The sequence below is a fragment of the Cebidichthys violaceus genome, unplaced genomic scaffold, assembly GCF_023349555.1.
Source record: "Cebidichthys violaceus isolate CVI_PGR_0920_01 unplaced genomic scaffold, fCebVio1.0.p SCAF_22, whole genome shotgun sequence".
Lineage (NCBI taxonomy): Eukaryota > Metazoa > Chordata > Actinopteri > Perciformes > Stichaeidae > Cebidichthys > Cebidichthys violaceus.
In genome coordinates this window covers 254262-268837 of record NW_027176395.1, presented here as the reverse complement: position 1 = coordinate 268837, position 14576 = coordinate 254262, and the positions used below count along the sequence as shown (strand labels likewise).

At 44.6% G+C, this 14576-nt stretch overlaps 1 protein-coding gene across 7 annotated transcripts in view; it reads right to left on the bottom strand.

Annotated features, from left to right (window-relative positions):
- Positions 1–1842: 1842 nt before the first annotated feature.
- The window catches only part of ppp2r5eb (protein phosphatase 2, regulatory subunit B', epsilon isoform b), a 36146-nt gene continuing 23412 nt past the window's right edge, over positions 1843–14576 (bottom strand). For all 7 annotated transcript variants that reach the window (XM_068717546.1, XM_068717549.1, XM_068717550.1 and 4 more), the window contains exons 3-14: positions 10828–11024; positions 9373–9474; positions 8510–8602; positions 8225–8355; positions 7516–7575; positions 6325–6433; positions 6075–6128; positions 5793–5843; positions 5483–5602; positions 5235–5362; positions 4743–4844; positions 1843–4217 (exon numbers count right to left, since the gene is read on the bottom strand). In XM_068717546.1, the coding sequence (XP_068573647.1) occupies positions 4118–4217; positions 4743–4844; positions 5235–5362; positions 5483–5602; positions 5793–5843; positions 6075–6128; positions 6325–6433; positions 7516–7575; positions 8225–8355; positions 8510–8602; positions 9373–9474; positions 10828–11024 (1247 nt within the window). In that variant the 3' untranslated portion in view covers positions 1843–4117. The remainder of the gene's footprint in view (positions 4218–4742; positions 4845–5234; positions 5363–5482; positions 5603–5792; positions 5844–6074; positions 6129–6324; positions 6434–7515; positions 7576–8224; positions 8356–8509; positions 8603–9372; positions 9475–10827; positions 11025–14576) is intronic.

Genomic DNA, 14576 nt, shown 5'->3' with positions numbered 1-14576 from the left:
GGAAGAAAAGAAACTACAAAATAAAACTCCGTCTGTATGAAACACTCACCTCCTGCTGCAGGTGTTCAGTTTCCCTCCAGTGAAATCCACTTCCTCCTCCGTCCATGTTGTGTTCCAGACTCTCACGTTCTCTGTAGATCAGGATCTAAATCCTCTTTAAACTCTTTAAATCCTCTCACTGCAGAGCTCCTCAGCACACCTGTGTGCTACCTGGCCTCCTCCTCCTCCTCCTCATCCTCCTCCTCCTCCTCTCTGATTGGTCAGGAGAACATCTGTGAGGTCACCGCTGTGTTACATTTGAAAGAAGCATGGTGGGTTTCTCCTTCTAGAGTGTTTAGGATCAAGAAGACTGACGAACAGTATTTGAGAATTAATTTAACATGTTTTTGTTTCACTTGTTTGTTTTAATGATTGTTTCCTTTGTTTTGTTGACTTATTACAGAGAAGTTGTACTTTTAGTCCCAATCCAGGGGTTGGTTTAGCCGACCATCATAAACAGAAGAAGAAGAAGATTATTATTTTTAGTCACATTTTAGTCCATTTTTAGTCATTTCCTAATTTTGGAAGCTATTTATTTATTCATATTTTATTTAGTCCATGTGTCATTATTATTATTAGAATAAACTGAATATTTCTGTAAATCCAGTCGAGCCAAAAAACATTAATTTTGTCATTTCACGAGAGATTTTATAGAACAAACGAGGATTGAGAATGCAGCTTCAGAACTAGTGGAGTATTTTATGAATATTTAGCTGTTCATTTAGTTGCAATAAAACCCAGATTTGTATTTTTATTTTACACGATGGACCGAAACAAAATAGTCAAAATGTGGGAAGTGAAATAAAAAAAATATTTTTTTTATCTAAAAAATAAATAAAATCTAATAATAATATAATAATCTTTATTTGTGAAGCACATTTCATACAGACTCTGTAGCTCAAAGTGCTGCACATTAAAAATAAAAAATAAATAAATAAAAGAGGACGCCTGATGTCCCTAATTAGTTCAATTAAGTCCACCTGTGTCACATGACCGGTCACATGGCCTGACTGAGCAGCTGATTTGGTTTTCAGGTTTTGAAATCTTTCTTTTTCATTTCAATTTACCAATTCTTACTATTCAGTTTAGGCTCATTACATAACATGTTTCTCTTCCGTTAAAGTTTATTATTATTATTATTATCAAAGATGTTCGTCTTCAGGAGGAGCCAGTGAGCTCTGATCTGAGAGACACAGACAGGAAGTGTTGGGAGACACGTCGTCGTCGTTGTTTGTCTTTTCAGGAGATTTGTTGACGATACGAATAAAATAAAATAAAATGACATAAAATAACATAAAATAACATAACACCAGATTATTAACTACGTTTCTCTGACATTTAGAAAAATAAAAGCTACATTTGAATTTGTGTTGCTCTATGTAAGAAAATCTAATGAAGTAATCTTTTAGTTAAATATCTATCTCCACACACACACACACACACACACACACACACACACACACACACACACACACACCCCCTGTGGACCCAGTAAATAAAGCAATCCAGCGTCTGGGCTTTATCACAAAACAGGTTTAATTTAATATCTCTTTATTTTTTAAAATAATTAAACATTTGTATTTCTCAAACCCTTTTTTTATCGTATTTTTTTCAGTTTTAAATCATATTATATCCGGGCCGTTCTAAAGCACACATTAATGCTGCGGGGGGGGGGGGTTGTTTTTATTTACCGTCGCACCCCCAACGGGACAAAGTGGTCTGCTCTGTGCCCCCCCCCTCTCTACTCACCCCTCACCCCCCCTCCCTTTGACTCCCTGCCCCCCCCATCCCTCCCTCCCCCCAACTAAAAAAAATATATCCAATGGTGAAAAGAAACTTCATCAAAATATCCAAAAGAATGAGATAAAAACCAAGAGAAGAGGGAGGAGTGAGAGACAGAAAAGGAGAATAAAGGGGAGGGGGGTGGAGAAACTATCATAAATACCAGGAAGTGTTGTTCCATAATACCTCTTTATATACTGGATACTCCTCAAACATAGGCTAAATTACTACAAGATACAAGATTATCAGTGTACTGCATTCAATAACAATGTACAGGGTTCTTTTGTTGTTGTTGTTGTTGTAATACTGTGAAGTCAACGCGGCGCCCCCCCCACTGCAGTGGGAGGAGGAAGAGGAGGAGGAGGAGGAGGAGGAGGAGGAGGAGGAAGAAGAGTGAGGTGAGGCAGGAGCGCTCGTCTTTTCACAACAGGAGGAAGTTTGGGGTATTTTGCCGCTGCTCTGAAGACTTTTTTGTGTGTGTGTGTGTGTGTTTTATTTTGAAAGTCCCCGTTATGGCCGGAGGATACCAGTACCAGACTGATACCTGGGACACCTGGTGTGACAGGTGAGGAGGAGGGGAGGAGTCAGAAAAGGTTGAAAGAAGGACCAGGATGTAAAGGACCAGGATGTGAAAGGACCGGGATGTGAAAGGTCCGGGATGTGAAAGGACCGGGATGTGAAAGGACCAGGATGTGAGCTCCTCCACGAAAACAGCCAAACGGGACGAGACGCTCGACTTTAAAAATTATGAAAAATTTGTGGGAAAAAAAACTTGACATTAAATGAATTACCTGTGAATTCAGTTGAATTATTCTGTTTGTCATCAGTTAGTTAATTCATATATTCAATATACAATCATATTTAATTTGTCTTCCTTGTTTTCAGTTTAATGTCACTGCTCATACGAACACCAGGTGGCGCCAAAGTAAAAGAAAACTACACACAGAGGTGGAGGAAACTACTCAAAACCCCAAATTGTGTTTTATAGTCAATATTTATGCAAAAATCCAGTTTATTTACATTCAGAAAATACCTTTATAGTAGTTTCCGTTGTTTGTGGCGGAGTCCGCCATTCGATGACTTCATGTTCTTCAACTTTGGTAATTTTTATCAGAAGTTCCCCTCATTGATTGATTGAAAACAGCTGCATCACAGCTGGGTTGGTTGTTTGTTTTTGACCACTATTGCAAACAAAACTTCAACTTCGGCTGCTGGCTCACACTGTGAAACACAAAAGTGGCTTTTATTGTGAAACAGCCACAGGAAATACAGTGTGACTTTAAACTGAACCCTGGGATCTGTAGTCATAAAACAACAAATAGAACAAGTTTTTAAATAATCCACTTGTTTTTTTTTATGCAAAGATCAAATTATTTAGGTAGTTTATGGGTGATAAAGTGTAAATACCAGATTGAAGCCTAAAAATAAGAATATTTAACATTTATACAACTAACTCTCCCATGAACACGCATGTAAACGCACGAGACGGGTTGAGTACTGAGCAACTTCCTGTTTTTAAATGTGTTTTTTCTTCTTCTCCCGTTTTAAAACCGGCAGGGGAACCTGTAGACCGGTGGGCGGGGCCAGAGAGAAATCTTAAGGTGAGGAGGCGGGGGGGAACCATTATCAGTCGGGACGTCCCACATGGAGGGGGGGGGAGCAGAAATGACAGACGCACCATTAGAGAAGAAAGAGAGGAAAAGAAAGATGGAGGCAACGAGAGGAGAACCAGGAAAATAAAGATGACACACGAGACTGAGGAAGAAGAAGAGTGGGATGAAGAGTTAAAATCAAATCTTCTCTTTTTTTGTAGTTTTTTGTTCGTCTCAGGTCCTACAGTCCAGAAGTGTTTTTTTTTTTTGTTTAATTCCCCCTCCCACACAAGTCATTTTCTCATTTTCTATTTTTTTCTTCCTTTTTTTATTATTATTGTTTTTTGTTTATCCGTTTGCAATAATATCAGTTTAAAGGGGAAAAAAAAGAAAAAAAAAAAGAAAAGAAAATTAATTATTTACAGTGCTGTTGAAATAATGAAAACAGACGTGATGAATCTACTGTAAAGTAAGTCGCACAAACACAGGAGGAAAGAAATAAACAGAAGAAAAAAAAACAAAAACAAAAACAATTAAGAAACCAGCGGGCCTCCGGGTCGATCCGAAGACGGTGGCCTGTATCGGGGGTTTCTCGGAGCTCTGGGCAGACGTGGCTGATGTGGAGGGGGAGGTGGGGGGGAGTCGGGGGTAAGGATGGAGGAGGAGGCGGGGGGAGGGGCAGAGGGAGCGCGGCGCTGTCTTCGTTAAGTTGGGATGATGCCGTCGCTCCTAAGGCCCCGCTTCAGCTCCAAGTCCTCCAGCTTCTTCCACAGGTCCTCCCGCTCCTTCTCCTTCTTCTTCTCACTGGAATCAACACAGAACAAACATGGAGGACGGGCTTTTATTAAACCTCCGAATCTCTCCGTTCACTTCGTTTAGTTGCACCACCACCATGAACGCAGCTCGACGCTAACGCTAACGTCGGCTTGTGTTAAGAGGGGGAGTCGAGAGGATCACTGAAGTCTGTAGGGTTCTTCTCCTGAGCTCCATGAACATCTGTACCTCAGGTCACCCTGCAGATGTTGAGGTGGTTCAGTCTGGACTAAAGCAAACATCACAACATCTCTCTGAACTGGCTCTGTGACGATACTATAGATGTGAAACTGGAGCCTTGTGTCTGCGATATGAGTTTTGGTATCAGAATGAATGAAGTGTTGACGCTTCTCTACTGATAAACACTTTGAGTGTTAAACCACTGAACGCTTCACAAATAGACTGAGGTATTAACTTCCCTCCGCTCATTTAAAGCTGCTGCTCTCAGGTGATCCTGATGCGTGTGCCGTGTGATGAAGATGTGATGAAGATGTGAATGTGAGAGTGGCTCCTCACCGCTGGCGGTCCGACTTGTAAGTGGCTGTGAGTTCGTCGAATAAGGTACTGTTCATCTCCATGAAGGCCTTCAGTACGTTGTAGACCAGCGCCACGATGGCCCTGAGGAGGGAGGACAGAGGGGGGGGTCAGAGTTCACAGTGATGACGTAACCTCCCAAGTTTACAGACGTCTATGAACTCTAAATCAAGTTTCAAAGAGCCGTTTTAACTCGTGTTCACTTGGATTTCTGTTTACTGCAGCAAAGAGACGCGGCTCTCTGCTGTTTTCAGTAAACAAGAGTCCTCGTGTGGCAAAGACCGCTCAGCGAGTCCTCCGGGGTCAGAACACAAACAGGAGAGGACAGACTAACACGAGGAGAGCTGCTGCTGACCAAGCTGCCGGTCAGCGAATAAGCGAGGACCGAGCGTGGGAACACCAACATGAGGGCGAAACGCCTCTGGGACAAAAAGAAACCGGCGTGCTTCTTGTTGAACGTCTGCAGAGACTCACGGGTTCCAGTGCTCTTTGGAGATCCTGTAGAGGCTGGCGAACATGATGGGCAGGATGACGCTGGAGTTCTCCTCGATCAGACTCATGATGTACTCGTTGTTCCAGTAGTACAGAGCTCGCTCTGCAACCTGGGGCCGAGGACAACAAACGCAAACCCAGTGAGCCTCCAGAACCCAAACGGCTCCACAAAGAACCTAAAAGACATCAACGCCGCGGGTAAACTGACGCTGGATCAGCCCCGTACCGACCTGGAAATGTGGGCTGGAGACGCATCTGGAGATCTGCTTGAAGAGCGGCTCCTGGATCTTGACAAACTGCGTGGGCTCGATGACGTCCAGGATCTCCTCCAGCTCCCCTAGAAACATCACCTGCCACCGCAGCACAGGAGGGAAAGGTTAACCCCACACACACACACACACACACACACACACACACACACACACACACACACACACACACACACACACACACACACACACACACACACACACACACACACACACACACACACACACACACACACACACACACACACACACACACACACACAAGCCCCACCTCTTTTTGACTGCAGGTTTTTGGCCAGAACTTCAGTAAGCCTCTGATGACCTGAGGAGGAGGAAGAGACGCAGACCGTTTAGTTCCGTCTTCACTTTTATTCAACACTTCAGTGAGCCGTCGGGTCGGTTCTGATCCACCTGCACCCAAATCGTCCGCTGTAGCAGCGATGCGACTGGCCGGTTCTACAGCAGCCAAAATATCCATTGAGTGATTAAAGTGTGTTTAAAGAAACGGGTCCGGAGTTGTTCTGTGTCGAGACTGGTTCTGGTGGATACTTACCGGTTCTGTTAATGTTGGGTCTTTCTCTAGGAACTGTACAATGCAATACGCCAACTGCAGGGAGAGGAGAGCACAGGTCAGAACACACAGAAGACACTTCAGCTTACAGCAACTCAGAGGAACCAAAACTGTCTCCGGCACCGGGTCATGTGACCTCTGCAACGCAGTGAGTGTGGAAGTAGACTGAGAAGAACACTGCGATGCATTTAAACATGCTTCCTGGTAGACACACCTGCATGAAGAGTCCTACCTGTGCGTGGAAGAGGGACAGACTCCTGACGGTGTGGAGGGGGATCAACACTTTGACCAGAAACTGTTTATGCTCCGCTTTCAGTGGCAGAGCGAAACCATTGATTATACTGATGGGGGGAGAAAGAACATGTTAAGATAATTTAAACATGAACACATGAAGAGCTTCATTGTGCCAGTGGAAGATCTGTTCTGAAGACTGTTTATACGACAAAAATGACAACTACAAAGTACAAAATAAAGCTTCCATAACCCAACAGGAAGTCAGCCATTTTTTTATTTGGTGACGTTTCTGGACCGTTTCAAGGCGGCGTACTTTAACAAACTCCTCCTAGAGACTCAACCTGATTGACTTCAGGTTTGGTGAAGTGTCATGAATGTTAAATTGAGCACCGAAGAAGCTGTGAGGAGATTATGGAGCTTTCATTTAAATGTTTTTCATGTGTTTCGATCAAAAACAGAAGCAGTGTGCATGTCTCCTGACTCAAAGCTGATGAGCTTCTTGTTGAGCCGAGAGGATTCATTCATTTCTCATCTACGAGTCCATCTCTGCTCTCCACTCTTCCCTGAACCTCACATCTCTGCTCTCCACTCTTCCCTGAACCTCACATCTCTGCTCTCCACTCTTCCCTGAACTTCACATCTCTGCTCTCCACTCGTCCCTGAACTTCACATCTCTGCTCTCCACTCTTCCCTGAACTTCACATCTCTGCTCTCCACTCTTCCCTGAACCTCACATCTCTGCTCTCCACTCTTCCCTGAACCTCACATCTCTGCTCTCCACTCTTCCCTGAACTTCACATCTCTGCTCTCCACTCGTCCCTGAACTTCACATCTCTGCTCTCCACTCGTCCCTGAACTTCACATCTCTGCTCTCCACTCTTCCCTGAACCTCACATCTCTGCTCTCCACTCTTCCCTGAACTTCACATCTCTGCTCTCCACTCGTCCCTGAACTTCACATCTCTGCTCACATTTTGGCTCCATAAAAACAGGATTTTAACTCGGCTTCATCGGTTCTTATCAATCTTCTGATCCGTGTCTCCATTAAGAGAGCGCGACTAAATGAAAAGGTAGAAAGCTCCCCGTGAGGTCAGGACCAAATAAAAACAGGGCGGAGCTCTTGACTCTGGGTAAAAGCATCAGCTAACAGAGTGTTCATGTGCGTCTGAGGGTCGGAGGCCTCCACATACCTCCCCAGGATCTCCAGCAACTCAGCCACCCCGTTGAAGTGCTCCGTCTCATAAACAAAACTGAGGAGACGAGAGAGAGAAGACAAGAGAGGAGACACAAGAGAGGAGACAAGAGAGGAGACACAAGAGAGGAGACGAAAGAGAGGAGACACAAGAGAGGAGACACAAGAGAGGAGACACAAGAGAGGAGACACAAGAGAGGAGACAAGAGAGGAGACACAAGTTAGACAACTCACACAAAGGAGCAAAGGCAGCAAAAACAGAGGGATATCAATGAAGACTATTAATAAAACAAAGGGCTGCATGATTATGGCCAAAATGATAATTATACCATTAATGAGATCACAATTATCCATTGATTTATACATATATGGTTGTATAAAGATATATTTATTGCACTTTCACATATAAATAAACAGAGGATTGCAAACAAGGTATTTTTTGCGCCTGAATTCGATGCCTCGGTCGTCACCATCTTGGCTTTTTTGCAACCAGTGAACAGGAAGTGACCACATCTGGACTGAGGAGGAGTGACATAGAGACGCCGTATACGTCTCTGGTAGAGACCTGTCAATCAGCGTGTAGCCCCGCCCCTAAATCATCCCCTGCTTTATGGTGTGTTTGACTCTAAATGTTCCATAATGTACTAAATGAACATCATGCTGTATTGAAGAAGACTGTAAACTAGAGATTGAGACCATAAACTCACCGTAGAAAAATATTATTGATCTGTTTTCGTATAAAAGCCCTCAGACCCAGGAATTTGCCGTAGATTCTATGCAAGACTGTCTTCAGGTAGTCTCTCTCCCGAGGATCCTCGCTGTCAAACAACTCCAAGAGCTGGAGGAAGAGGAAGAAGAGGAAGAAGACGGACGGACGAAAGGACAATCAGAACCAGATGACGACAGGCAGACATCGAGGCAAAGGAAAACACGGAGGACAGAAATGTAGAAGACACGTGAAGCTTCACCATCAGACGGACTCACACACTCACCTGTAGGACAAACTTCTGGTCTATGTACTTTTTGGCAATGCTGGGCTGGAATTCCTGACTCTCCAAGAACCGGATGAAGAACTCGTATACCAACTGGAGAGAGGAGGAGAAGAAGAGGAAGAAGAGGAGGAGAAGAAGAGAAGGAGGTAGAGAGACATTTGTTGATGTTAAAGCAAAAAAAGTGGCACACAGAGGAGGAGGAGAAAACCTCCAGGAGGAATTACAGCATTCAGCAAATAACAAGAAGTTGGAAAACAAATGGAAGAATGCAATACGTAGAGATATATATATATATATATATATATATATATATATATATATATATATATATATATATATATATATATCTACATATATATATATATATATATATATATATATCTACATAGACACAATTAAGCATAATAACAATAATTGTGGCTCTAATGGTTCTGAAATAATTCAACATCTTGTGACCAGATCAGTCACACTCAGAGTCACAGAGTCTCTCTGTCACACTGAGGTTCAATGCAAGTCCATCAAAAGGTAGAACGCGTCACGCCACGGTTGCAGTGAGGTTGCCAGGTTTGGTAGCACCGTGCCCGTTCAGTGACTAAAAGCTGCGCTAACAGAAAGTCTCTGGCAACCCCACAATACAGCCAGAAACGCTGCAGACAAATACTGTGCTGATGGATGACAGACGTAGCACACAACTCCACCTAAGAGCTGTCTGTTCTGTGCAGCGACTAAACAAAACAAGGTGGGTTCATTAACACACACACACACACACACACACACACACACACACACACACACACACACACACACACACACACACACACACACACACACACACACACACACACACACACACACACACACACCTGTAAGTGTGGCCAGGAGGCCTCGAGTGTGGGCTCGTCTTCCTCGGGGTCAAACTCGTTACTGTCACTGGGCGGAAGGGTCCGGAATATGTTGTGAGACACCTGGAACAAAAGCACAAGGAGGGGAACGTGAGTCAGCCAAGAAACCCAACATTCAAATCAACGGGACCGTTGTCTGAGTGGTACAGAGTGTAGTTCACTGATTTTACATGCACACATTGGCCTTTTCACTGATCCAGAGTTCTCTCACGTGAAGCAGAAATGTTACACAGAGCTGTGAAAACCCACAACACTGACTCAAGACGAATGTGACGTCGATACATTTACAGTAAAACTGAGGAAGTGACCGACTAAAAAGCATCACTGTGAAACTGCTGTGGGCAGCGCTCGCCTAGGACACTCTAGTGTGTGTGTGTGTGTGTGTGTGTGGTTGGAAAATGGGTCAAGTACACGTTTGAGTGTGGTGAGTTTAGGGATGTGGAGTAAGTGAGTAAAGGACTTCTACACTCCGTCACTGAGCCACCGCAAACGAGTCATAGAACAGCTGTTAATGCAGAAAAAGGTTCCCTGCCCACATCTTAAGTTCTTATCTTCAATGTTCTCGTTTGACTTGTGAAAGAATCGGATCCTTTCACCTCTGGACCCCAGAACCGGCCGGTGGGATTGAAAAGCCTGTTTACTTTAAACCATCAACCAAAACTACACCGTTTATCTGAGCCAGAAGCTGTAAAAAAAACAAAAAAAAAAACAGTCATTATGGTCAGGTTTTCATCTTTCCGACGGTCTCTGAACGCATCGCGTGAGACGAACGCTTCCATCAGAAAAATCAACCAAAACGAAGCCTAAAACCATTTTACTCTACATCTCTCATTTAAAGCGTCTGAATGAAACACACCCTTTACAGTCTGAGCTCTTCAGCGCAACTATGATGTCATGATTCATCTGAGACCAACAGTCATGTGACACTGAACTGAACTGCTGCTGAACACACACACAGCAAGTAGAGCCTCCATTTATTTTCCCAACATTGTAACACTTGTTCGATATATATACTATTATTATGTCTTCATGATTCGTGGCATTATAACTGCGTTATTCTGTAGTACGTTGTTGAGGTCTCTCCACTTCTAGTCTTGGTTGCTCCGTTTCCATCGAGGTGAAGGACCTTCAGATATCGCAGTGAAAAACGAGCCCGAAACTGCTCGAGGTTCAGAGGTTACGGTGTAAAAGAATCTGTGAGACGTCACGCGACGTTAGCGGTCCAAACTTCGCAAATGTGTTTTTGAAGGAGTCACAGTCTGAAACACTGGATTCAGGATTCAGTTTGGTTTCTGGACCACAACTTTGAAACAAAACCCGACCTCAGTGAGACCTTTCTGGGGTCTCTGTCTAAAGAGCCGTGTGAGCTCCTCGTGTATGTTGAATGCATGTGTTCCTCCTCCTCCTCCTCCTCACCATTTTGACGACCTCTGGGTAGGCCTGCTCCGTCAGGTAGCCCCGGCTGACGGTCACGTAGTCCACCAGCTCGTTGAGCGTGGAGCGCTTGTACTCCTTCATCTTGAGGTCCGACAGCGTGTCCATGAAGTCAAAGACAGTACAGCACTGCTGCAGCTTCTTCAGGAACAGCTCCGGCTGCTCCGGCGCCGGCACGTCTGGACGCACGAAACAAACGCACCCACGGAGAAAGAGAGGGGGAGGGGGAGGGAGGGGAGAGAGAGCGAGAAGTCTGTTAGAGTGGTGCAGAAATAAACGTGAGGTTTCTGACTCAGAGGTCACAGAGCTGCAACACTAAATCTAAAACTTGGACTCGAGTTTGATTATGAATAAAATAAATTATAAAAGAAAGCAAACGAAAACGTGAGTGAAGCAGAAGTGAAGTGTGTGTGTGTGTGTGTGTGTGTGTGTGTGTGTGTGTGTGTGTGAGAAAACAAAGGATGCTCAAACCGCTCGTTCAGGCCAACAAGTGAGCTTCCTGCTCCGCCTTTTAGACTTTTCACTTATTCATCTCCTCCGTGTGGGTGGAGGGGCTGAGCTGTCACAGACCGTCTGGATGTACCGGCGGAACGAGTCGGGGGGTGTCTTTAATCTGAGGGGGGGGGGGGGGTCGCTCAGAGTTCAGACCTGCAGGGAGACGCACGGCGCTCTTAACTGATCCCAGACCCGATGTTCCCGTCCAAGCAGGACCGGGACGTTATTATGTAAGAGATAAGCTGCTGTGTGTGTGTGTGTGTGTGTGTGTGTGTGTGTGTGTGTGTGAAGTGCGTCGCTCCCAAATTACACTTCAAAGTGCTCGTTTGTCATTTTGAATTCCGCTGCACTTCGAGCACGTTGAGTCCCAAACTGCATATAGATGAGTGAGACGCTTTAATGAAATGACTGTTTAACCTCTTCACGATGAGCCGATTCACTCGTTCATAGACGTCACCTCGAGCTCTAGGAATCCGTTTTATAGATCAAATGATGAACTGATGAATAGAAACGATAAACAGATGTTTATCATCCTTGCTTTGGTGGTTGCTTTAGACCCATGAAGAGAAACAGATGTTCGTATAACTACATCTCTCACCACAGCCAGAACTACATCTCTCCTCAGCCAGAACTACATCTCTCCTCAGTCAGAACTACATCTCTCACCACAGCCAGAACTACATCTCTCCTCAGTCAGAACTACATCTCTCCTCAGCCAGAACTACATCTCTCCTCAGTCAGAACTACATCTCTCCTCACAGCCAGAACTACATCTCTCCTCACAGCCAGAACTACATCTCTCCTCACAGCCAGAACTACATCTCTCCTCAGTCAGAACTACATCTCTCCTCAGCCAGAACTACATCTCTCCTCAGTCAGAACTACATCTCTCCTCACAGCCAGAACTACATCTCTCCTCACAGCCAGAACTACATCTCTCCTCAGTCAGAACTACATCTCTCCTCAGTCAGAACTACATCTCTCCTCAGTCAGAACTACATCTCTCCTCACAGCCAGAACTACATCTCTCACCACAGCCAGAACTACATCTCTCACCACAGCCAGAACTACATCTCTCCTCACAGCCAGAACTACATCTCTCCTCAGTCAGAACTACATCTCTCCTCAGTCAGAACTACATCTCTCCTCAGTCAGAACTACATCTCTCCTCACAGCCAGAACTACATCTCTCACCACAGCCAGAACTACATCTCTCACCACAGCCAGAACTACATCTCTCACCACAGCCAGAACTACATCTCTCACCACAGCCAGAACTACATCTCTCCTCAGTCAGAACTACATCTCTCACCACAGCCAGAACTACATCTCTCCTCACAGCCAGAACTACATCTCTCACCACAGCCAGAACTACATCTCTCCTCACAGCCAGAACTACATCTCTCCTCAGTCAGAACTACATCTCTCCTCAGTCAGAACTACATCTCTCCTCAGTCAGAACTACATCTCTCCTCACAGCCAGAACTACATCTCTCACCACAGCCAGAACTACATCTCTCCTCAGTCAGAACTACATCTCTCCTCAGTCAGAACTACATCTCTCCTCACAGCCAGAACTACATCTCTCCTCACAGCCAGAACTACATCTCTCACCACAGCCAGAACTACATCTCTCACCACAGCCAGAACTACATCTCTCCTCAGTCAGAACTACATCTCTCACCACAGCCAGAAGCTGTCAGTATACCCTCAGATTTCATATATCTGACCTTGAACACGCAAGCAACCCAATTGTGATATTTCATCAAAAATACTTTATATTACATCTCTTTAAAAATGTTGCCTAAAATAGACCGTTGACTAAACACATACTGTAAAAAACATTAAATTCTGAGCTCCTCAGCGCAACTATGAAGCCATGATTGATTCTCCTGAGACCAACAGTCATGTGACAACAAACCTGTGAAACTTGGACTGAACTTCAGGCTGATGAACACAGAGCAAAGAGCAGAGGCTGGACGTAGAGGTTGTACTAATGTAAATAGTTCATTATATAAAGTAAGTGGAGCCTCAGAGACTTAATGCATCAACTGACAAAGATTGTTCAGGCTAGAGGGGGAAATGAATCAGCCTTCTTTCTTCTAGATCAAGTTGAATTCAGCAGGTCAGAAGGAGTGAATGGTTAAAGCCTGGAATCCTCCTGAAGCTCTGAGCATTCAAACACTTCATGGTGAAACGACCCTCGGCACATCTCATCCGGCGCATTTAAAGTGATTACGGTGAACATCTTCTAGGTCCAAATGCCACCAGTTACTCACGACCTGCTGCCACAAACAAACCCAGACCCCCGATAGACCGGCAGGAGTCCTGAGCTCTGCAGGATTTAACCATCACTACACAGACTCAGGACATGCTCGCTCCCACAATACCTCGTCATGTACCAGAGCAAAAACAGTTCACTCTGTTGACTTTAAAACAACATTTTTCATTTCCAACCGAGATATTAAATCATAAAGCAATCAGGACGGAACATAATCTTCAATCTGCGGTGGATAGCACCTCACTGTTAACCTGCCAACAACATCAAAGAAGCTCCTCTCTGGCCTGCATGTGATCACTCAGTGCTCCAAATACCTAAAGAGAGAGAGAGAGAGAGAGAGAGAGAGAGAGAGAGAGAGAGAGAGAGAGAGAGAGAGAGAGAGAGAGAGAGAGAGAGAGAGAGATGACCAGAATATCAAAGTCTACACGTCCTTGAGGAAGATGTTCAGTCTTTTTTAGGTTGCCCTGGTTAGTCAGAAATCCTGTGAATAACCAGAAACCCCCCAAAAAAGTGTTAAAGCTGCTGTAATCCACACAGACCCAATGAGAGCAAGTGAGAGAAAGTGATGCATCCAGCAGGTCAAAAACAAACACTGAGCCAGAGGTGAGCCTGTATCAGTCAGGCTCCTTCTGCAGCTCTACAACACACCTGAGACCAGCAATGCTTCACCCTCACAATGACCATCAATCCATACAGAAGACAGAGAGAAGTCTTGATGGAATACAGTAAATGAAGGCTGCGTTCAACGACCACAGCAAAACATCCGTTTACAAACTCTCACACAACTCCTGCAGTATAACCCAAGTCTCATTTATCCAGACATATGCTCAGTGCTTCCCAAACATGCATTTTTTTGCCAAAATCTTAATATTTATCCAAACTTCTGCCACTACAGTCTCATGCATCAGTGTTTTAAACAGTACGGCTCGAGTGCAGATGCATCGCCGAGTTTCCC